At 33.3% G+C, this 23,301-nt stretch overlaps 1 protein-coding gene across 2 annotated transcripts; it reads left to right on the top strand.

The window, feature by feature from the left end:
* Positions 1-10,300: 10,300 nt before the first annotated feature.
* On the top strand, positions 10,301-22,262 carry LOC110722136. 2 transcript variants are annotated; one of them, XM_021901390.1, is made up of 10 exons: positions 10,301-10,615; positions 10,725-11,107; positions 11,281-11,417; positions 12,835-12,948; positions 13,043-13,126; positions 15,934-16,107; positions 18,568-18,712; positions 19,343-19,503; positions 19,583-19,709; positions 19,845-22,262. In XM_021901390.1, the coding sequence occupies exons 2-10, from the start codon at positions 10,784-10,786 to the stop codon at positions 21,786-21,788; spliced, it is 3,210 nt and encodes a 1,069-aa protein (XP_021757082.1). In that variant the 5' UTR covers positions 10,301-10,615; positions 10,725-10,783; the 3' UTR covers positions 21,789-22,262. The 2 variants fall into 2 exon arrangements, with proteins under 2 accessions (XP_021757082.1, XP_021757084.1); XM_021901392.1 differs by having other exon boundaries at positions 10,699-11,107.
* The last annotated feature ends 1,039 nt before the right edge of the window (positions 22,263-23,301 follow it).

Here is a 23,301-nt window from a genome sequence, read left to right as displayed (position 1 = left end):
AAAATTAAGGTAGTAAAAAGTGAATTCAAAAAAATATATAAAACTGCATCAATACAAGTGTCTATTTAAAATTATGAATAATGATAATTTTTTCATAATTTTTAACTTTATAATTTTTTTCTTAAAATGCAATTGAAAAAAAAAAAAATACATGATAACCAGGCCACATGGCATGACCTGATTGGTTCATGTTTCACGGGGAAAAAGCAAATGTTTACCATGGGGTGGTATATACCATCAAATGGTATAATTTTATACCTCCAATGTAGTAAAAAAAGTGTAGGTTTTTGATGAGTTTTTACACTATGGTATAAAATTATACTCCGAGTATTGATGCTCTTATATTGTACTTTATACTTCGTATAATTTATTATGGATTTATTACTCTGTTTTGTATAATTTATTAATTACGCGTACGTATTATGTAGTCCGTATAATGTTATAAAATTACATGTTAAATAATCTATCAAGATCCCACATAACGCTTTGTTTGGCAAAGAAGGGAGGAAAAGAAGGGGAGGGAAAAAGGTGGAAGAGAAGGCAAAAGAAAGAGAAGGGGATATGAGCTCAATTTTCCCTCCAAATCTCTTCGATTTTGGAGAGATTATGCTTATTAAAGAGAGAGGGAAAATGGATCTCTCCCTCTTCTTTCCCTTCCATCCTCTAATCCCTTACTCAAACAAGAGAATTTATCCCCCTTTCTTTCTCTTCTCTTCTTTTCCTTCTATTTTTTTCCATCCAAACAAAGTGTAAATGTTATTAATTATGAATTGATACTTAAAAGTGAATGAGTAATAAGCGTGTGATAATAATAAAGAGTGTTTGGTGGGAAGCTAATTGAGGCAAAATTAAATTAGTCAATTTGATAAGTAGTATATTTTAGCTAATTGGCCAATATAATAAGCCAATCGAAGTGTAGTGGGAGTGTAGGACTAGTAGCCAGCTAATTCCACTCAAATAAGTTTTTTATTTTTTTCAATCAGTCGCTTAAATGAGTTTTATCAAATTTAAGGGAAGGAGTTGTTGTCGCTTGTTTAATGGAGGTGGAGGACGGGAGGATAAGGGTTTTCCATTGGATTTAAATATTCAATGGAGGTGGAGGGGTAAGGGGTCGATTTAATGGAAGGGGGGAAAAGAAAGAAAAAAAGGCAGGAAAAAAAAGGGAAAGTAAAAAAATTATTTTTCCGTAAATGTAAAATATATTAGAGGAATTATAATGTGACATGTGGTAAGATGACATGATATTATAGTTTGGTGAACGATTTAGCCTAAAAAAATTAAAGACCCCCAAGCTTAGATTATTTAATTCAATTTTCCCTTTTTAAAGTATCTTTGTGATAAAGTAGGGACAAAAAAAAAAATAACATTGTCTTTGAAGAGTTGAATCCGTTGAGGGATATATATGTGTCAAACGACGAGTAAATCCAAGTTACTCAATTTGAGTAATCTGGCATGTTACTCAATCGGCACGTCGGTCATTTTCCTATCAAAGATAAGGGTAATTTCACGTCGGGTTTTACTATAGTAGACGCCATAACGGTGGGTAAAGGACGTTAACGTGAGTTAAGCAAAGGTCAGGATTTGCTCCCGGTGGATTAAGGAAGCGATCTTGAAATTCTTTAATAATGGAGCTTAATTATATTTTTCAATGGAGGTACACGAAATCAATGGAGGAAGGAAATACAAACACCGACCATTTGGGGTTAAACATGCCCTAAATTTATATAATTTTCTTTGGGTTTTTCATTACTTTGCCACTGAGAAATGGTAGTGTTGGGATTGGGGTTTGTTGTGGTGTTAGGCATAGTGTTTGTTGTGGTTGTTGGGGTTTGTCTGCCATTGATGATGAGTATGGAAGAAAAGGTTGAAGAATATGGAAAAATTACGGAGGTTGATGAACATTAAAAAGAAAAAAGGTTACTCATTAACCCCGGCTCTCTCGCTAAATGACCTTTGAAATTTCCGTTGAAAAACACAAAAAAATTACATCATTTTAAAAACTTATTCCCACTTTATTGTCCAGATAGGATTGGAGGAAGCTTTGTTATTATTTTTTAAAATTCTGGTTCAGTAAAGAACCGCTAGCCCTAATGGTGATAGTGGTTCTATACATTAAAACCGCAAACACCGTTAGCGCTTTTATACATTAAACTAGTTTTTGGCCCGGGCAATGCCCCGGGTCAATATATGTAGATTATAAATGGGGTTTATAATAAAAATTATGTGATAAAATACAAATATAGATTAAATTAGTTACATTTGTTGTAAATAAAGGAGTAATCTAATACAAACAATATCAAAATATTAAGTAAGATAAAAAAGATAATTTCACAAACAATGGAACAATATCGGTCCATTGTGATGCAAATCACTGACTTGGAAACGAATTTCCGACGCAACCAAGGTGTTCAATTGTATTTGCCGGCACAAACCTTAATGTTGACACGCCACTTCCACTCAAAAACACTTTTGGGTGAAAGGTTTGAGTCGAGTAGCTTATACCCAACAGAGAATGTGTTTAGACTATCGTACTTGATGTATTTTTCAAGTGTAAGAAAATTAGGAAATAAAATAAAATAAAATAAAAAATGGCTTCTTCAATCTGTTTATAAAAGAAACATGGAGGTAGCAAAAGAATCCCAAACATCAAGGAAGATAAATAATCACCTTAAATATCCTCTTAAATGGGGGGTTATGAGAGTTACTTATCAAGAGAATAATGGCGTTGATTAATCACCTTAAGCGTCCTCTTTAAATTGGGGGTTATAAGAAGGATTTTTTAGAAAATAACACCATACAATAATAAAAAATTTGATTATAACACCACAAAATTTCAAACTTTTATTATAACACCACAAAAAACCAAAAAAAATTGATTTCACCACCACTTTCTAACGCCATCCAAAAAACCATTAGTGAGCACTACACTTTACACGTGTCAGTTAACTAGTTGATTAAAACAAAGAAAAAAAAAGAAAAAACCACAACTCCTAACCCTAGCCACCACCCTCACCACCGGCGCTGTTCTTCCTTGTCTCCACCATCGTTACTCCATTTCCGAATGTCGGCTCCCCCAGACGACCACCCCGGACTGACAAAACCAGCCCTACTCCTCTATCGCAAGCCTCACAGCCGCAAGCCCAACCAAGCCTCACTAATCCAGCCTCCCGCCATCACCGGTGAAACATCCTCACCTGAGCCCAGCCACTAAGCCCAACCGGCGCTTAAAATATCCCAGCCAACCACGAAAAAAAAACCATCCACCTTGAAACACCCTAGCCGTGAAACACGCCAGCCCAACCACGACCCTAACGGTTGAAAGCCTGAAAACCACCAATTTTTTACCCTTCCACCCTCAAAATGGTTGGAATCGACCATGGAAATCCAGAATCTGATTTCTATGGTCGATTTGACCGTTTTTAAGGGTGGGGAAAGGAGGTGGTTTTACGCAGTTGTGGCCGGGGTAAGTAGGGAAGGGAGCGCTGGTGTTTGGGCTAAGGTTGTGCGTAGGCGCGTGTAGGCTAGGGTGGAGCACCGACGGCTGGGGTAGGAGAGGAAATGAGCGCTAGTGACTAGGGTTGGGATGTCGACAGTGGCAGTGGTGGTGGTGGGCCTGGGTTTAGCTTTGGGGTTTTTTTTTAAATTTTTTTAACCAATAATACGGTGACATGTGGCAATGTGAACCCCCACTTAACAGATTCCATCCAAAAACCCTTAAGTAGTGGTGAAATCAAATTTTTTTGGTTTTTTGTGGTGTTATAATAAAAGTTTTAAAATTTGTGGTGTTATAATCAAAATTTTGGCTATTTTGTGGTGTTATTTTCTAAAAAAATCAGGATATAAAATAAAATGAAATAAATAAATAAAATAAAATAAAAAGGCTTCTTCGATCTAGTTATAAAGAAATGGGAACGTAGTAGAAAAATCCCAAACATCAAGGAATTGATGAATAATCACCTTAAACATCCTCTTAAATGGGGGTTTATGAGAGTTACTTATCAAGAGAATAATTACGGTGATTAGTCACCTTAAACATCCTCTTAAATTAGGGGTTATAAGAATTACTTAAGAAATGACATGACGCTACATTATCTGCCTAGTCATGATGACACGTGGCGGGCTCATGTCTTTCCATTGAGTTATATATATATATATATATATATATATATATATATATATATGATACAATTCTAGTGTAATATGATAATCTAAGAGTAGAGGACCTTGCCCATGTCACTTGATCTACTGTAATGAAACTTTACTTGTGGGTCGGCATCTGGTCAATAGGGTCAATTGGTACAGGTTGGTACCTTTTTACCCTTTATATTTTAAACCTATTTCACCACACCGTGTGATGTATGATACTATTAATTACCTATGATAGATGAATAAGTAGAATCCTTTTTTAAATTAGTTTCTTATCCCGTTAATTTTTTCCTTATTATGTGTAAATATACACTTAGAGCAAGAACTTGGAGATCTAAATGACCAAAAAAATAAAAGAAAAAAAAGGTTACTTATTATATTCGATCCCTTACTACAATTTAATGACAAAAAAAATATAGATTTCATACGACCAGCTACCTCATTATTCTTTTTTGGAAAGAGATAATTTCAACTATCTATCTCCAATTTCAGCCAAATATGGCAAAACCGATTTCAGCCAAATATGACAAAAAAAAAAAGAGTTAGATTTAATTAAAAGAAGCGCTATCACTGTTAGCAGTTCTTTGCTAAATAAAGTTAACGAATGTTGGGTGGAATAAATTTTTATACTGACGCAAATCAAGATTAATTTTTTGGGAAATTTTAGATTAACACCCGAAAAAACCCGATAACGGTTTTTAACACAAAAAAATTATTCAACACCAAAACTTTTTTAAGAAAATTGATTTTACCACCACTTATCAGATTCCAAAAATACTCCGTTAAATGGGGTTCACGTTTCCACGTGTTGCTATACGATTGGTTTTAAAAAAAAAGGAAAAAAAGGAAAATACCTACATTCACCCAAACACTACCACCACCAACACCGCATCCCCACCCCCACACGCACGACTTCAACTCGCCGACACCGTACCATAACTTACCCCCTCCCTAACCCAGACCACCGGAACCCACTTTCTTCCCCAGCCCCGTCTATCGAAAACTCTCCCCCTCGGCCATTCCTGCACCCATAAACCATCCAAAATAGAACCCTAATATCTAAAACGGCCATGAAATCGGTAAGGAATGGCACTAGTGCGACGAATTTGGCTTTGGGAAAGGGAGTGGTTGGGTTCCAGTGGGGCTGGGTTAGGTTGAGAGTGGTTTCAATGTCGGCGATGGAGCGGTGGCCGGCGGCTATGTTGGGTGAGGGCAAAGAACAAGCAGGAGGTGGTGGCACAGGGGTGGTTGGGTAGTTTAAGATTTTTTTTATTTAATTTTTCTTTTTCTTTTTTTGATGAGTGATGTTTATATAGAGTTTATAGGCACGTTTATGCTAAGTTTATTGTTGCTTTTTAGGTTGCAAATGCATAAGTTGTTTGTTTTGTGCTCTATTACGCTTCGTTTGTGTTTGTCTTGATGTTTCAGGTGATTTTGTAGTCATTTGGACGCCGACGAATTGAGCTTATTAACCGTAGATATCACATTTGTGGATGTTGATTTTGAGATTTATATGCATGAGGAATGAATATAGCATCCACAAGGATTGTTATGCACTTTTCGGAATTGAATTTGAGTTAGAAACGAAGTTAAACGATATTTTACAAAGTGGCAAAACTGAACTTTGTCCACTCTTTTGATCATAACTTGAGTTCGACAGATCGGATTGATGAGATTAAAATTGCGTTGGAAACTAGACTTGAAGAGATTTCCAATGATAGGTCACATGACCTGAGAAGCCTCTTAGAACAGAAGTTATGGCCGTTTTAATCCAAGGTAGGTAGCCTGCGACCATACCCCGCGCCCAATCGAGGCTCCGTAGCTACTGCCAGGGCGCGGGGCTGACCTGCGCCCGCAGGTTTTGACGAGTGAACAGCAGCCACGAGACTTTGTCGCTGTCACGTCTTCACTCGTCCCTCTTGCATCGATCATCTTCGTGCCCCGTCATCGTCGATGGTCCAATAGTAATGCAGCTTATGTATTTTTTATTTTCTTATTTTTTTCTTTATCTATCTTTAGATTAGTTTTAGGATAATATAAATACTCAAGGGATATTATTTTCCCTTATGTCTTTTTATACTGATTAGTTTACATTCTTTTGAGTTTTCTCTCGAACCCTAATTTCTCATGGCATCTTCAGGGATTCTTCCATGAATGATTCTTGGGTTTATTATTTCAATTCATTGAGGTATTTTATTTCTATTTCTTGTTTTTAATCATGTTTTATTCCTTAGATCTAGTTTTAATTATTTCTTCCATGTTTGAGTAGTTTATTTCTAGGGTTTGGGAATCCATGATTATATGATGAATCTTGATTGGTATTTTTAATATTTTGATTATTCATTTCTCTATTTGATAGTGTTATATTGTTAATCTTGCAACCTGATCAATTGTTTGATTAATTCATGTTAATAAGAGTTTGAATTGAAAGATCTTACTTTTAGAGGCTTCCCTACAATTAGCAATTCTGATTATGTTAGCGACCGTACTGCATATGTTGAATTGAGAGCATTAAGACCCGATCGTAGGCTTAGCAATTGCTCTAGATAATTGACTGATTGAATTTTTATTGATATTTGATAGATTTAGAGCTATAAACATGATGAACCATAACCCTAGGTCTTCTTATTAATTGTTTTATTTCTATTTTAATTTAGACTATTTTTCTATCCCAATTTCATGATATAATTTAGTTTCTCCATACCTTAGAAGTTAGATTGAATAACCATCTCTCTGTGGATTCGACCCTACTTACCCTACTGCATTATTAGTTGGTTTTGTTAGGAATTTATTTTTGACAGGTGTACGACAACTTATCTTTTTATTTTATTTTATTTTATTTTGTTCACTACTACACACAAAGCTACATGTGGCTATGTGGACACCACTTAGGCCCCGTTCTTTAGACATGCTCTACTGAAATCTGCTCTGCTCTTTTTCAATCGGCTCTGCACTGCCCTACCCTGCCCTGCTCTACTTAAAAATAATACTTAATATTGAATAATAATAATAATAATAATAATTAATATTTAATAATAATAATAAATAATTAATATTTAATAATAATAATAACTAATATTGAATTATAATAATAATAATAATAAATATTTAATAATAATACTAAATAATTAATATATAATAATATTATTATTATTAAAAATTAATATTTAATACTTCCTCCGTTCTTTTATTATTGCACCACTTACCTTTTAAGGAAATTTCACAAATATTGCACCATTTCCAATTAAAAAAACAAAATATGTGTGTTCACACTGTAAATATCCAATATACCCATACTTTTAACACTTGATTCTTTATTTTATGTTTACATCACATGGCCTTATTTGTACTTTTACCCTTCTCTCTCCTCATTTTTCCCACTACCAAAAAATGTGAGCCCAACATGTATGGTGCAATAATAAAAAAACGGAGGAAGTAATAAAAATAGTAAATAATTAATATTAATAATAATAATATTATTAAAAATTAATATTTAATAATAATAATGATAAATAATTAATATTAATAATAATAATATTATTAAAAATTAATATTTATTAATAATAATAATAAATAAATAAATAAATAATATTTAATAATAATATTAAAAATTAATATTTAATAATAACAACATTAAATAATTAATATTATTAATAATAATATTATTAACAATTAATATTTAATAATAATAATAAATAAATAATATTTAATAATATTATTAAAAATTAATATTTATTAATAATAAAAAATAAAAAATAATTAATCTTTAATAATTAAAATAATAATTAATATTGAATTATAATAATAATAATAATAATAATAATAATAATAATAATAATAAATTAATAAATAGTATTTAATAGTTATAATATTATGAATAATAATTAATATTCAATAATTATAATATTAATAATAATACATAATAATAATAATTAATATTTAATAATAATAATGATATTAATATTAATATTTTCTCAAAAAAATGACAATAATAGTAATAATAATACTTATTATTAATAATATTAATTAATAATAATAATAATAATTGATTTTTTATAATAAAAATTAATTTTTAAAAATAGTAACTAATTTTTAAGTATAATACTAATTATAAATTTTTAATAATAATAAAAATAATAATTATTAACTTTTAATAATAATTAATATAATAATAATTAATATTTAATAATTATAATAATAATGAGATAATATTATTATTAATAATAATAATAATAATAGTAGTAGTAATAATAATAATAATAATAATAATAAAATCAGTTTTGCGCTGTTGAAATCTGCTTTACTCTGCTTTGCCCAGAAGCTCAAAAGAACAGGGCCTGAACAAATTGTAAGACGGAATCTATTAAGGCCCTGTTCTTTTGAGCTTCTGGGCAGAGCAGAGCAGAGCAGGGGTCAGTGGAGCAGGTTAAATTTCAGTAGAGCAGAGTAGAGTAGAGCAGAACAGATTTCAGGATAGCAGGCAGAGCATATTTCAACATTTTTATTATTATTATTGTTGTTGTTGTTGTTGGGCCAATTGATCATATTGGTATATAAGTTAACACCCTTATGACATATTGGTATATAAGTTATTGCCGGCGACATATTGGTATAAAAATTAACATGTGGCGACATATTGGTATAGATATTAACAAATTGTGACATTTACCCCTATTTTTTTTTCGGGAAAGAGCGTGTTGTATACTTCAAAAATTTGTTTTAATTACTTTTGCAATCTTATTTATTATCATAATATACTTATTCAGCACCAAATAATAATTTTTCCCTCTTCCCTTCCAATACAATAACTTTGATAAATCAATCAAACGATAAAACCCCAAAGAACTAATAAACAATAAACAAAATCTCAATATTAGTTATTTAATTTCAAAACCAATTACTAGTAGACGCTAACTTTCATTATTACTTCACTTGTTTAATTATACCCACAACTTTGTAAATCAACAATATAATATATATATATATGAGTGTTTTTTTTTTCAAAAAAAAGAAGAATCTACCCTTGTGATGCTTCAATGACCAACGCCCTCAATACATTCAAGCTTATATCCCTTTGCTCAAGCTTTCCTATTCGTTTCCCTCTAGCTTCTTTCTCATCACTTTTGGGCTTTCAACTTTTTTTTTTTTTTTAATTTTATTTTGGATTTTTACTTCATAATTTTTTTAAATTAATATAAAAAGTAGAGAAATGTACAAAAAACAAAATGTCAAATAAAAATTATTAGCACTAAAATTAAGCGCGTGTATCATACGCATATCCTCCGACGAGAAAATAGGGGTAAATGTCGCAATTTGTTGACTTATATACCAATATGTCGCCACATGTTAATTTTTATACCAATATGTCGTCGACAATAACTTTTATACCAATCTGTCATAAGGGTGTTAACTTTTATACCAATATGGTCAATTGGCCGTTGTTGTTGTTGTGATCGTTATCGTGATCGTAATTATTATTATTATTACTATTATTATTATTATTATTATTATTATTATTATTAAGTGCATATACCATTGATTTAGGTGAGTGAAAACATAAATAAATGTGTAACATATTTAACATATGTTAATAGTAGAAAGATAAAAGACAACGATTTACTTATATTTATTTCACAAACATTTAAAAATAAAATTATTTAATGAGTAATAATAATTTTACTTATAAATATGTCTTAATCATATATTTTTAACCCACAAAATAATAATGATGTATAAAGTACTACTTGAAACAAACTCTTTTTTTTTATTTTTTATTTTTTTATTATTATTCTTAAATTGTATGGAAAGATTTGAAAAATATTTCAACTTAATGAACTAACCATCAATACCCACATAAAATGTTTCTACACATTGTGATTCTAATATCAAATGTTTATAAAAAGATTTTGTTATTATTATTATTATTATTTTTTGAAAGAATTGTTATAATTATTAGAAATTATTAATTAATAATACTATTAAATATTAATTCTTAATAGTTTGAATTATTAATAATATTATTAATAATTAATATAATTAATTATTATTATAATTAATAAATAATTATTAAAATTATTTTTAATATTAATAAGTATTATACATATTCAAAATAATAAGTTATTATCATCAATATAATATTAATTATTATTTGAAAGGAGAACATATTTTTTTGAGCAAAGCAGAGCAGAGTAGATCTAAAGAACGGGGCCGTGATGGAAAAACTAAAGTATGGAGTATTGGTTTTTTTTTTTTTTTTTTTTTTTTTTTTTTTTTTTTTTTTGTGTGAAAATTACAGTGGATGTGCTTCTCTCGATCCTGAACCTCAACTCAATGTCCAATCCTCTCATCTTTTCCCTTAACACCTCCTCCATGTCTGCCTTTCTCAAACCCTAATTCCCCTTCTCTCTCTTCCGCAACTCATCTCATCTTCAATTATCATCGGCTTAACCTATTTCCATTCGATTTCTTTGTAAGTTCTTCCTCGTAAATCTTTTAATTATTGTTTTATTTTGTGATTTATTATTTCTGGGTATTCTATAATTTTGTAATTAGGTTTTTGAATTTCAATTTTTGTACAGAAAATATCGAAATTTTGGTGTGAAATGCTACACTGTGGAATGTTTTAGAATTGGTGGCAATGGCGGCTGATCAACGGAAAAGACGATTGAGTTCTACTAATACTGCGTTTGGTTATGGGGTTCAGGAACAGTATAATAGGGCAAAAAAGAGGGATTTGAGATCGCCTAAATATGATTTTAATTTTAACACTCATGTATCCCTTAAATGGGATGATAATGGGAAGAGGGTTGTTGCCAAAGAGGATCAAATTGGGATTTCTTGGAGGCATTTGAGCCCTTTTAATCCTTCTGCGCCTTGTAGTAATACTAAGTTGGCCGATGTCGTCGTCGTTCCGAAGGATGTGTTTGAGTTGAATGATTTGGCTGAAGTTCTATCTTATGAGGTGATTGTTGTTACTAATTGTTAAAAGTTGTCTTTTCGGGCTGTTTGTTTAGGCAGATTGGGATTACTAGGATCTGTAAGGGAAATTTCCTTTTCAGATTAGTAATGATTGTTATTTTATAGGTTGTTCTTTGTGGTTTTCGGTGTGTGTTGATTATGTTGTCGAAATTGCAGGTTTGGCAATCTGTTTTAACAGAAAAAGAGAGAAATGTCCTTATGCAATTTCTTCCTCCCGGAGTTGAAGCTGATAAAGTTGTGCAATCTTTGCTTTCCGGTGACAACTTCTGTTTTGGGAACCCTTTAAAAAAATGGTGAGATTATGGTTGTTGCTTGCTTGCTTGCTTGTTGTTGCTGTTCTTGCCTTGCACAATTAGCTATCATTGATCACCTTGTGTCTTGTTGGAGCCTATTTGAGTTCATCTTTTAGGACATTGAAAGATAAATTTAGATGAATGTGCTAGGAAAGAAATTCCGATTGAAAAGAGGGTTGTTTGGTTAATCAATAGGGAAAGGAAGGGAATTGATAGAGAGAAATTGAAAGGAAAGAAACAAAGCTCCAAAGTTCTTGATTTGTTTGGGCACATACAAACATTTTCCAACCCGTGTCTTCTTCTACCTTGAAACTTCTCACCATTGCATCTCCTCCTTGAGCACACCGCATGCCATTGATCATGACCATGTCCCAAGCTTCCCAAACATCACAGGAACAATTTAGCTGGCATGAGGATATTCCAAGAACCTTGAGCTCCAACCGACAATTACAAGCATAATGTCGGATTTGTAGATCCAAAACCTCAAAGTTGCTCGCCTTTGTTACGGCCAAGTTTCCATATTTTCTATTTTGGTGGCGGTTGGTTGTGGTCATGAGCAAGGTGGTGACTTGATGAGTTTTGGAGCTAATAGATACAATATTTTTGAGCTGTGAGAGAGGTAGGAACTGGTAGAGGTTGGTGGTCTTGGTGTGATGAGATTGAGGTGGGGGCCACTAAGTTGGCAGTGGCAAGCCGACGGTAGTGAGCTGCGATGTTGTGCAGACATAATCAAGTTTTAAGTAATCCAAGTCACAAAGGGGGGCAGGAATTCCTGAAATGGGCAAAATTATAAGGGGAAAGGAAAATTGAACAAAAGACTCAGCTTATAAAAAGGCGTGCTTAGGTGCTGGGCGATTAGGGTAGAGTGCCTTTTTTGCTCTAGGCGAGGCGCATTCAAAGAGACGCACTTAAGGCGCACATAGGCAAAATTTCTTTAATTGTTTTATATTGTACGCCTTATGACGATTCATGTTAGTCGACCCCAAATCATTTTGAGATTAAGGCTTTATTGTTGTTGAGGCGCTGCAGGACCTTCATCGCCTCATTGCGCCTTGAGCCTTTTTATACATTGAAAAGACTAACCAGACTAACTAGGCTTCCACTAAAAGTAATTGCTTTTGTGTTTCAATCTATAACAAGTGAGCTCTTTATGTGAGGTTTTTCAGGAATAGGTTGCCTTTCATTGTCGGACTATTTCTTGTTTGAAATAGTTTACATGCGGTCTTCAGTGGACTGCTTTTTCTGATTGTCTTGGCTTCATGGGTCAAAACTATGTAGGACTTTCCTAAGCCCTTATGTGCTTCCATATTGGGGTGTTGCTATTGTTGAGTTTTTTTTTTTTTTTTTTTGTTATTATTGTTAATACTTCACATTATTATTTGGCTATAGAGGAATTTATGCAATTTAATTTATGCAGGGGTACCTCACTTTGCTCTGGTGATCTTCACCCTGATACAATTCTTCAACATGAGAAGTCCTTTAAGACTAATAAAAAAGCATATTATTCCGAGCTGCAACAATATCATGACAAGTATTTCCCTAATATACTTTCTTGTTTTCTTTCTCTTCAAAAGTTTTGCATGTTAGTGATTGTGATTTATAGATTGTTTTCCAATTTATGGCAGCATGATAAGGAATTTGCAACACATGAAGCAGAGATGTGCAAGCTCAAAGGATCCTGAAGCTGAAATTCAACAGATAATCTCTAGGTTGGTTGTTCTATCTGTTTGGGCTATCAAAGCAGTCTTGACTCTCCTGTAGCCCAAAAATAATGTATTCTAAGAGGTTTTACTGGTTTCAATTTTGATTTGGGAGATCTGATTGCTAATTACCCTTATTTTTTTCCATTAATAATGTGAAGATAGTTACTTTCTAGGGGTTACCGTATGCTATTTTACTTAGACATTGTGTTTCGTGGTGGATCTTTGACACTTTAACATGGATATGGATGCCAGACATTTCATTTTGGTCTAAAATCTGTGATAAATTTCATAAAATAATGAATTTCGATTCTTGGACTTGTATCTATGTTTGACATTAGTATAGGAGCCTGAATAAATAGGTGGTAAGGCTGTGCTATGATCATGTGTTGCCCATATCTTTTATGATTGTGAGCCATTTGACTATTCTAGAGATATTAGGTTGAAAGTTTGGTGTTTTTGGGGTTTATAATTGATATTTCACTCTGTATCGTTCTCTTATCATATGACCGACCCTAAGGGAATTATATTTGAATCCCTCTTTGGATCCTTTATTCATTGCTGATATGTCTAGTCTCTAATGGGCTGGATGGGTGATGGATTATGCATTCTTTTGCCTAGGTTACATAATGCTCATGTGCCCTGCCTTCGTCTAGTATCTTTTTTTTTTTTTTTTTTTTTTTTTTTTTTTTTTTTTTTTTTAATAATATTTGAGTTAATAGAACAGGGTTTATTATACAGTGATCTATTGGTCTAGGTGCTTGATAAGTTTACAATGAATTAGTAGGTTAGACTGTTAGATACAACATATATTCAGAAGAAGATTGTTTAGTATATCATTGATGGTGTTCAAGGACATTTTCCTAGGGTGTGAAATGGATCTAGTTTACCCAAGATAATGGCTTATGATGGAAGTATTCTCTTAGGTATCCCTTGTGACTAGGGCCATTATACATGATGCTTTAAATTCCATGAAACATTAGCTGCCATAGCATCATTTGTTTCTCTTTTCTTGAAATATATTGTCTATTGTGCTTGAGTGGGCTGAGACTGGGTTTGTCCAGCTAAGTTTGGATGTTTTTTTAGTCAAAAGTTTGCTGATTTGGTTGGAAATTGAGCAAAAAGTTATATTGGAGCTGCGTGATGTTTGATGTTTTGTTTAGAGCTCAGCTGTCTGCTAATTTGATATGGAGTAGATTGGGTTTTGTTGATATTTTCATCCTTTTCCAGTTTCATACTGCCTGAATTGTTGGATTTATAGTCAGTTTGTTGAAATTCTGTGGAGACAACCGGTCATTCTTGTGCATCATCCTTTGTTATAACTGCCCTGGAATCTTGTGGGATGTGATCCTATGAGGTGAAAGTTGTGTCAATAAATCATGGAGAATGAGTTAATGTGGTAAAATAGATGTATTTGTTTAGAGATCTGTAGTTAAGGGCCTGGAACCATTCTTGATATTTCGAAACTATGGAAAGAGTCAATGTGGCGAGTGATTTCTGTTATCAGTGGTTAAATTGGCTAATTTGGTTCATGAATTTTGATTTGTGAGTTTTTTTTTTTTAAAATCCCGTGATTTTTTTTTTCCTGAATGTTTTTTATGCATTTATACTTCTCTGTGGCTCTTAGATACTAGCTTGTTGTATGTGCTAAAGTTGTGCAATCTGCTTATTTGTTGCGATTGAATATTGAAATTTTTCTTAGAAGTTGTGTTATCATACTATGTTCTGCTATGAGTTCTTGTTAGGAACTTGTTTTAAAATGTGCGATTAATACATATGCACAAATTAACTTGACAGGCTTTTGCGAGTTATCATTTGATGTGCTATATTGTATCCAAGCTGACTTGTCTAAATTTTATCTGAAATTTAAAGATTATGATAATGATAACTGTTAATATTATCATTGTTTGATGTTATTATTGATTTTGTAATCAGTGCTTGATGAAAACACTGCTAAGTACCACCACTACTGTTACTACTCACAAATATATTAGCAAAGAAAATTAGTATAAAAATATGTTTATTGGATTTGTTAAAAGTATCAGACTTGAATGTGGTGTTTGACATGGATATGTCTAGCTTTTTACGGGAAGGATTTGAGCAACATAACTTGTACCAGTAGTTTTAGCATATCTTATTATGTTAGTGCAAAATGTTTTTACTACTACTACCTCCTATTCTCTGCTGATAAAGAAAGGAGGGAGTGGTGAGTGAGTCCCTTTTTTATTTTCACATTTTGGTCAGGATAGAGTTTTTTCATGTGAGTTAGAGCAAAAGTAGGAAATCAATGTGGAGAAATGTATCATAGGAAGATCATTGGAGAGCAGAGAGAGTAAAAATGAACAATCGAATGTATCAGCTTACATACATCATATCTTATTGAACGTCAAATTTCTATTTCTGTAAATCCATAACAATTACAATAGTAATCTTTATTGTAACAGTAATGAAACAGTAACAATGTAATGACCCCCCCCCCCCCCCCCCAAAAAAAAATGGAAAAAAAAGCAGCAACAATGGGATCAATGTTGATACATGAACCTGTGATTTTTGTAAGGCAATCTGATATGAACTTTGATGTTATCTCATCTGATCTGATCTATATTTATTTGGTTTGCTCTGAAAAAAGTATCAAGGACTTGAAATAAGCTGAACTGAACAAACTGTTATTCCTCCTTGGACAATACAGAACCATATGTGCAGCTTATGAAGAATAAGAATCATCTTATGTGAATTAATGAACTCATTTTATTTCCCCTAGACTCCTATTATGTTGCTGGTTGGTCTGAGTATATGTATTTTTGTTTCCTGAACAGACCACGAAGGTATGAGCAGGGCATTCTGTCTGATGTGAACGGACACAAATTTCACAAAGCTGATGAGAACGTTGCTGCTATGTCTGAATCTCGGTCTTCAATTGCAGATGAGAAAATATATTATAGTGACAATCAAAAGTTGTCTGTCATTAGAGATGCTGAAATGCAGAAGAGGTAAGCTTATAGTTCTGCTTTATCATCAGTTTGCTTCCCATTATCTTCTGTACTGAATTAGACTATAGTTAATGTCATGCTACTTGCTATTTGCTTTCATTTTTGACCTTATATATAATTAAGAATCATTTTTCAACACTGAACCACAACACTTCAAACCCCCATACCTCAATTCTCATGCACTGTTTTTTTTCATAACTTACAAATAAGGAAAATAACTCCTGCAACTCCAAAATTCCAAATAATTAACTAAAAAAAAAAAAAAAACCATAACTTCCTTTCAAAAAAGAAAAAAAAAAATAAATCTATAACTTCCACTTATACTACCTTTTTTCCTAAACATACATATATCCCATGCATTAGCATTGGTGTATTCTAGTTTTTATATGTTTAACAGCTGTTCAATGCTTTCTTTTTTATATTCTCCCAACTATCTTTTAACTTATAACTAACTTTAATCTCTAAGTACCCTTTCACATCTAAAGAGTCACCCCTTGACAGTCTGTTATGTGTATGCTTCTACATAAGTTTTCAATTTTTATCTCTTTACAAATTCCATGAAGTCCTGGTATACCTAAAGTAATATCTCGAGTCTTGACAAAGACTCTCATTCCAAGCCTATGCATAATATATCAGTCAAGGGTGATTTGGTTATCTGAATAAGGTCCCTGATTGCCCACTTGGAGTTTTATATTCTATTACAATTGAATTATTTTTTGTTTTTTTGTTTTTTTTTTCCCACTCATCTGTGTAAGAAGCTCATCATTGACTCATTAAGCATCTTTGCAATATAAGATGCTGGCACTATAAGACTAGAGTTAGAGGGGTGCAATGTGAAAGATATCTTTTCCAAAAATACTCATACTATACTATATATGAACCATTTCTTCACCTCTTGATTTAAATAGGGAGACCTGAATGTGGAAATTTGTAGTTCTAAATTCTGTTAGGGGTAAACAATATGCATGGTGGATAGTGGTTGTTGATCATGCTGGTGGGATTGGTTGAGGCTAGTGCATGACAGTTATATTAGTTAATTATGAAAGTATGCACTATGCAGTAAGCCAGAAGGTAGTGAAGAGCAATAAGTAGAGCTATACCATACCCCCCTCTGTTCTGTATAGCTTGTGTGGTTTAGCAGTCTATAGGCCCCACACTTTAAATTCAATAAAAATACGAGAATCTAACTTGATTCAGCGTGTTTATCTGGAGAAATCCACTCATTACATAGTTGAAATTCACAAATATTGAAGGGCATAGCATTAAAAGGAGAACAAACTATTTGGAACTATGTTAAAACTTAAAAGGATTTATTAGTGAATGGTTGGATCGACTTAGAAAAATGCTTTGGGTATGTGAAAACCTTGAGAAATTCGTGAGGCTCATATAATCTCCAGTATACTTCATTCCCTTAATACTGCAACAAGGGGTGTAGGCACGATTTTTAAGATGATGAGAGAGATAGAGAAAACTATTATAAACCCATGTGATGAGGAGAGAGGTAAAGAAAAAACATATGCAAAGAAGGAAATGTTGCAATTTTTGTGAAATATCCTAAAATAGTATTTGTTGCTTTATTAAGGGAATGGAGGAAGTATAAGCCGGAGGGGGGGGGGGCGGTGGTGTTCCCTAAAATTACTTGAATATCCTCATTTAATTTTCATTGAACACTTTAGGGTTAGTGCATTTTAGATTTAATGATCTCATAAATTATTGTTTAAAAATTAAATTAGGAGAAAAAAAATCATTGACCTAAATTTGTCAATCAATCAACGTTTAAATATTGATCTATCATCTTAGTAAATAATAATACTAGCTATGAGTTATAATTTAAGTAAATAATAATTTTGCTTATTTTGGATAAAGGGTTCTAATGGTTTTGCATATTTTCTTTTAGTCTCTGTTGGGGTCAGTTCATTTCTTTTTAAAAATATTTACAGATGCTGAAATGTTCCTGTTGCAATTTTTTTATCTACCCTTGCATCATTACACCTAATTTCGCATGTTCTACATTGCAGACATGTTTGAAGCATTACACCTAATGTTCCTGTTGAAATGTTCCTGATTTTCCGTTATATTTCTTCTTTAAAGTTGCTGATTTTTACTGAACAAAAATTATTTTATTGAATTGAACTTATTTTTATTGTATTGAACTTATTTTCACTGAACTGAACTTATTTTCACTGAACTGAACTTATTTTTAGCGGTTTTTTATTTTTTTAAGGTGAAGTGAACTAAGTCAGATCTTGTTGGATTTTGTCAGGGAGATGGGCTGTTTTTTGTTTTGCATGTAAGACATTGAGTGAAAGTGGGTTGACATGTTCTCTCCCCTCTTCCTTCTTTATTGTCTTCGCCTTGTTTATGTCCATGCGCAAGCACCTGTCACATTGTCAATGATCTCATCAATAGTTTGCTTCTTTTTGATGTTGAGGAATTACAATTAGATTGCTTGTATTACAGGATGCGCACTCAGGACCTTATGAAGGACAAACATGAGAAGATGATGGTGCCTCTTAATGTTTTGTCAAAACCTAAGAAAGCAGAAAAATCGCAAAAGCCCAATTTGATCCCCAATGATGGTGCCAAATATATGTCTTATGTGAAGGTAAAACTCTGTCATTTCTGCAAATTTCATATGTTATGTTAGATTGTGACTTCATTGTTCTGCTGAACAGGTCTCTTTTATATTTATTTTCTGCCTTATATGGTAAAACATTGCATGCTGTGAGCGTTGGTAACTGTTAAGGCATTTATATAACAGGCTTATGTGATAAACAACATGATCAGGAAACATCTACAAAGGTTAACAACCTGTACATCTTGTGAGCTATAGCCTATAGACTATGTGCTAATAACATGTAAACTCAAATAGCAAATGGCTAGGAGAAAAGTCAAATATTTATTTACTATTGTTTGTGAATTTACAAGAGAATTCTACTTACTATTTGATCCTTCGTAGCATCCATTACAATTGACCCTTTTCTTCATCTTACTTATTTCTCTTTTCTCTACTGAACTGTTGAGTCATGCTTCATATCTTAACAAGTTCTCTCTTCTCTTTGGATAGAATTTGTTCCTCGATGCTTAGTTTTCTTGTTGTTGTTCAAGTCAGGTGTAGGTGTTACCCTTTTGCAACTGCTGTATGATCGTAGCATCATATTCATCTAGGCTCTTAAGATATGTACATGTATTTTATTATCAGGGGGTTGAACAACTGTCATTGTTTGTCTTTCAGATTAGCAAGAAGCAGCATGAACTTGTTAAGAGTATGAGGCAGTCTGGTGCGAGTATTCAATCCAAGGCTCTTAACCGTTTGCTGGGTGGCCTTGATAGTTCCAATGTAAAACCATATGAGATGTTTGTGGAAGAAGAGCAGAAACGAATCCATGAGTACTGGTATGTTGCTGTATTATCTGTCCTACTCTGCTGCTTTATTGTAAAATCAAACCAAATTCCGACAATCTTTCCTATCTAGGTTAAATCTGGCAAATAAAGATCTTCCAACTGCTTTACAAAGCTGGAGAAATAGGCAACTAGAGAAGCGTAAAATCATGGATTCTTTATGGCTAGAAATGAAAGAGAAGCTGGGAGTACAATCTAAGGTTCGTTTCCATTATTTTGCATCTTTATTTGGGGTTTACTTTGGTCTACTCTCCACTGTTTGCTCCTGATTGTTATATTTGTGGTTTTTGGCTTTCACATCTTTTTAACATCTGGCCCATGTATTATCGAATCAGGATGAGAATTTGGTTAATCCTTATGATGAGGATCCTGCTCAAGATGAGGATGGGAAAACTTTTCAAGAGACTTCAGAGGACCACCAACATGATGAGTCAGCGACTCAGGATTCTATGTCAGATGATAACAATGAGGCCTCTAATCCATGCTCTATAAAGAATGGGTCTCCATTGCATAATCCTCCTTCAAATGTCAACGAAGAGTTTGATCCATCCTCTTCCATGGACACTCAATCGTTGCAGAATCCTCCTCTAAACTTTAAAGAAGAGACTGATCCTTCCTCTTCTTTGGAGACTCAATCATTGCGGAAGCCCCCTCTAGATGTTAAAGAAGAGATTGATCCATCTTCTGCGGAGACTAAATCAATGCAGAATCCTCCTATAAATGTTAATGAACATTGTGATCCATCTGCTTCCATGGAGGCTCAATCATTGCAGAATCCTCCTCTAAATGTCAATAAACAGTTTGATCCATCCGTCTCTATGGAGGATAAACCTTTGCAGCGGCATCCTTCAAATGTCAACGAGGACCTTGATCCATCCCGCATGAAGAATCAATCTTTGCTGAATCCCACTTTAAAAGCCAATGAGTGTTTTGGTCCGTCTTCAGTAGAGAATAAATCATCATTGGAAGATTCTCCTTTAAACAACAATGCGGACTATACTCCTATGGATTTGAATGCAGAAAATAATCCTGTTACTTCTGGAACAAATGACACGCGCTCCATGCCTGACCAGCATGTTGCTCAGCCATCTGAAGCACCTTTCACCATATCACACCTTGACACTCATAACAATTCTGCTACTGGTTCAAATCCTGGGGAAATCCCTGGCTCATCACTCAAGAATATGTGGTCTTCAATCGGATTGCCTGAATCTTATCATGCTCATCCAACTACTTTACATGCTAGTTCTGGTGGACTCACTACTTTGCATGCTAGTTCTGGTGGACTCACTACTTTGCATGCTAATTCTAGTGGACTCACTACTTTGCATGCTAGTTCTGGTGGACTCACTACTTTGCATGCTAGTTCTGGTGGACTCTGTCTTAGGCATCCAGAAGTAGTTGCAGGACAGACAGCCCATTTGATTGATCTGGAGTCTGCATTGCCTGAAGATGACACAACAAAGGACCTCTTGAACAGGCATACAAGTCATATGCCTTTCTTCAATCCTTATCAAAATAGGGATAGAAATGAGCTGCTGCATTCTCTAATTAAGCGTGAGAATTTTCATGAGGAGCAAAAAAAGACTGTCTCTGAGTTTCGTCCAACTAATATTGTCATGGAGCCTGCTGTTCAGTTCCCGAGCCATATGCATTTGCCGCCACCATTTGCATTGGATCATCATAGACAGAAAGCACAGAGTGAGCTATATATGCATGAGAACATTCAAAATAGCATTTACTCGGACAACAGTAGGTATGCTATCCCAGCGCCAGAAAATTTTTCATCCCTGAATGTGAGAGACTGGAATAATCCCCGTCTTTCAAACCCAATTCAGCCTCCACCATTGAGTTCTGGTGAATTGTTAAATCATAATTGGTTTCCTACCGAAAACAGAGCTCATGGTGGTTGGTCCACGTCGGATGCTGCTGTTTTTCCAACCCTCCCTACCCCAAGTCTTGGAAGTGTTAGCAGTAGCGACCAGAGCCTCTATAGTGTACTCTCACAGTGCAATATGCGTTCACAGGGTCCATACAACCCTGTGAACTCTACTGAACAAATGATCCCACCGACGAATTACGGACAAGAACTGGCTGGTGTAATACCCATGACAAGCAATACTTTGCCTCAAACAATATCTCCATTTAACTACTTGAGTGGTGGTGAAGCGTCCACTACCTTGAAGAATCCCAGCATGGGGTGGATGAGCTTGGGGAATCAACCTTCATCGATACATGATCCTTCTGGAAAGCCATTCGTGAAATCTTGGAATCAATGAGCAGTCTCTATGGACTGTTGAGGATAGCAACTGAGCCTCCATGAAACTGAAGTATGGAGGAGATGCATAAGTGGAGTTTTGGCCAAATCATGAGGAGAGATAGGATGATAGGCCCGCTGTACATACCTATACAACAGCTGAGACCCACACCATGTATATATAGCTAGTTGTTAGTAGTAGGAATGGGAACATCTAATTCATCCAAGTAAAATATGTTACAACAGGCAATTTCTTGTATTTTTATCCTGATTTTTATCTGTGGGAAATCTGAGTTCCTCATCTTTTTTATGGTTAGAGGTCTGTTCCGGCGTTGAGAGGTATTTTCGAGCCTAGATTTTGTGTACGAAGGTGGATATTGCGCTCCATGCATTTGTTGATCAATTCTGAAGTCTAAATTATGGCTTTTTAGTCACCAAAATAAATTTCTAGCCTCTGCAGCTGAGGTCCGTGATATGGCTTCCTGTTGCTGCGTTTTCTGTCGTTTGTGCCTATTTTTTTTATTACATACTACCGAGTACTAAATTACCGAAGTACTAAATTAAAGGAGCTAGATAATTTTTTTTTTAGGAAAGATAACTTCTTAATTTAAGAACTGTATACCTTGTTTTTTTTTTGAACAAATATACCAAGGCGTCTCATCCAAAACATAATTCTAATCCATTAGGGTATGCCCAGTTTAGCTCCTAATTTCCTTTTCTCATAAAATATTTATTTCAGCTCAGCTTCAATCAGTTCAACTCAATTCAGAAAATGTGAACAGGCCTTATCGCCTTGGTGCACCATTGGTGTCAGCAAGGTGTCAAGAACTCTGCTGCTATATATAAATATATATATATATATATATCAATCAATAACTTATATTAAAGGCGAAATCAGGAATGACACTTGTCATTTCCTGGTTAAAAATTTTCCCGCCTTTTTTTTCCCTTTCCTTTTTAATTTTTTTGGCCATATTTTAATGACATCTATATATTTTATAACCTATAATAATAGTCATTTATATTTTGACAACATATTTAATCCAATCAATAACTTATACTAAAGGCGAAACCAGGAATGACTTGTCATTTCCTGGTTAAAAATTTTCCCGCCTTTTTTTTCCCTTTCCTTTTTAATTTTTTTGGCCATATTTTAATGACATCTATATATTTTATAACCTATAATAATAGTCATTTCTATTTTGACAACATATTTAATCCAATATTACTCAATTAAAATTTTTACATATATTCTATATATACTAGGAAACTTTTTATTACAAAAATACTAACATAGCTTTTAAAAAAATAAGGTATTGGAATATATTGTTTTCCAAGATTATTATAATATTATCAATATCAATTTTAAAGAAAAATCATTTTGGTAGTATACTTTTTACGGAGTATTAATCTTAAAACTATACATAACGTTTATAAGAACAAAATAATTTTGTTATAGTATACTTCGTACATAACATATATTGGAAAATTAAATATAATTGTTCTAATTATCCGCAAACTAAAATATATTTAAA

Source organism: Chenopodium quinoa, unplaced genomic scaffold (genome assembly GCF_001683475.1).
Source record: "Chenopodium quinoa cultivar QQ74 unplaced genomic scaffold, ASM168347v1, whole genome shotgun sequence".
Taxonomy (NCBI): Eukaryota; Viridiplantae; Streptophyta; class Magnoliopsida; order Caryophyllales; family Amaranthaceae; genus Chenopodium; species Chenopodium quinoa.
This window is presented reverse-complemented; position numbering and strand designations above follow the sequence as displayed.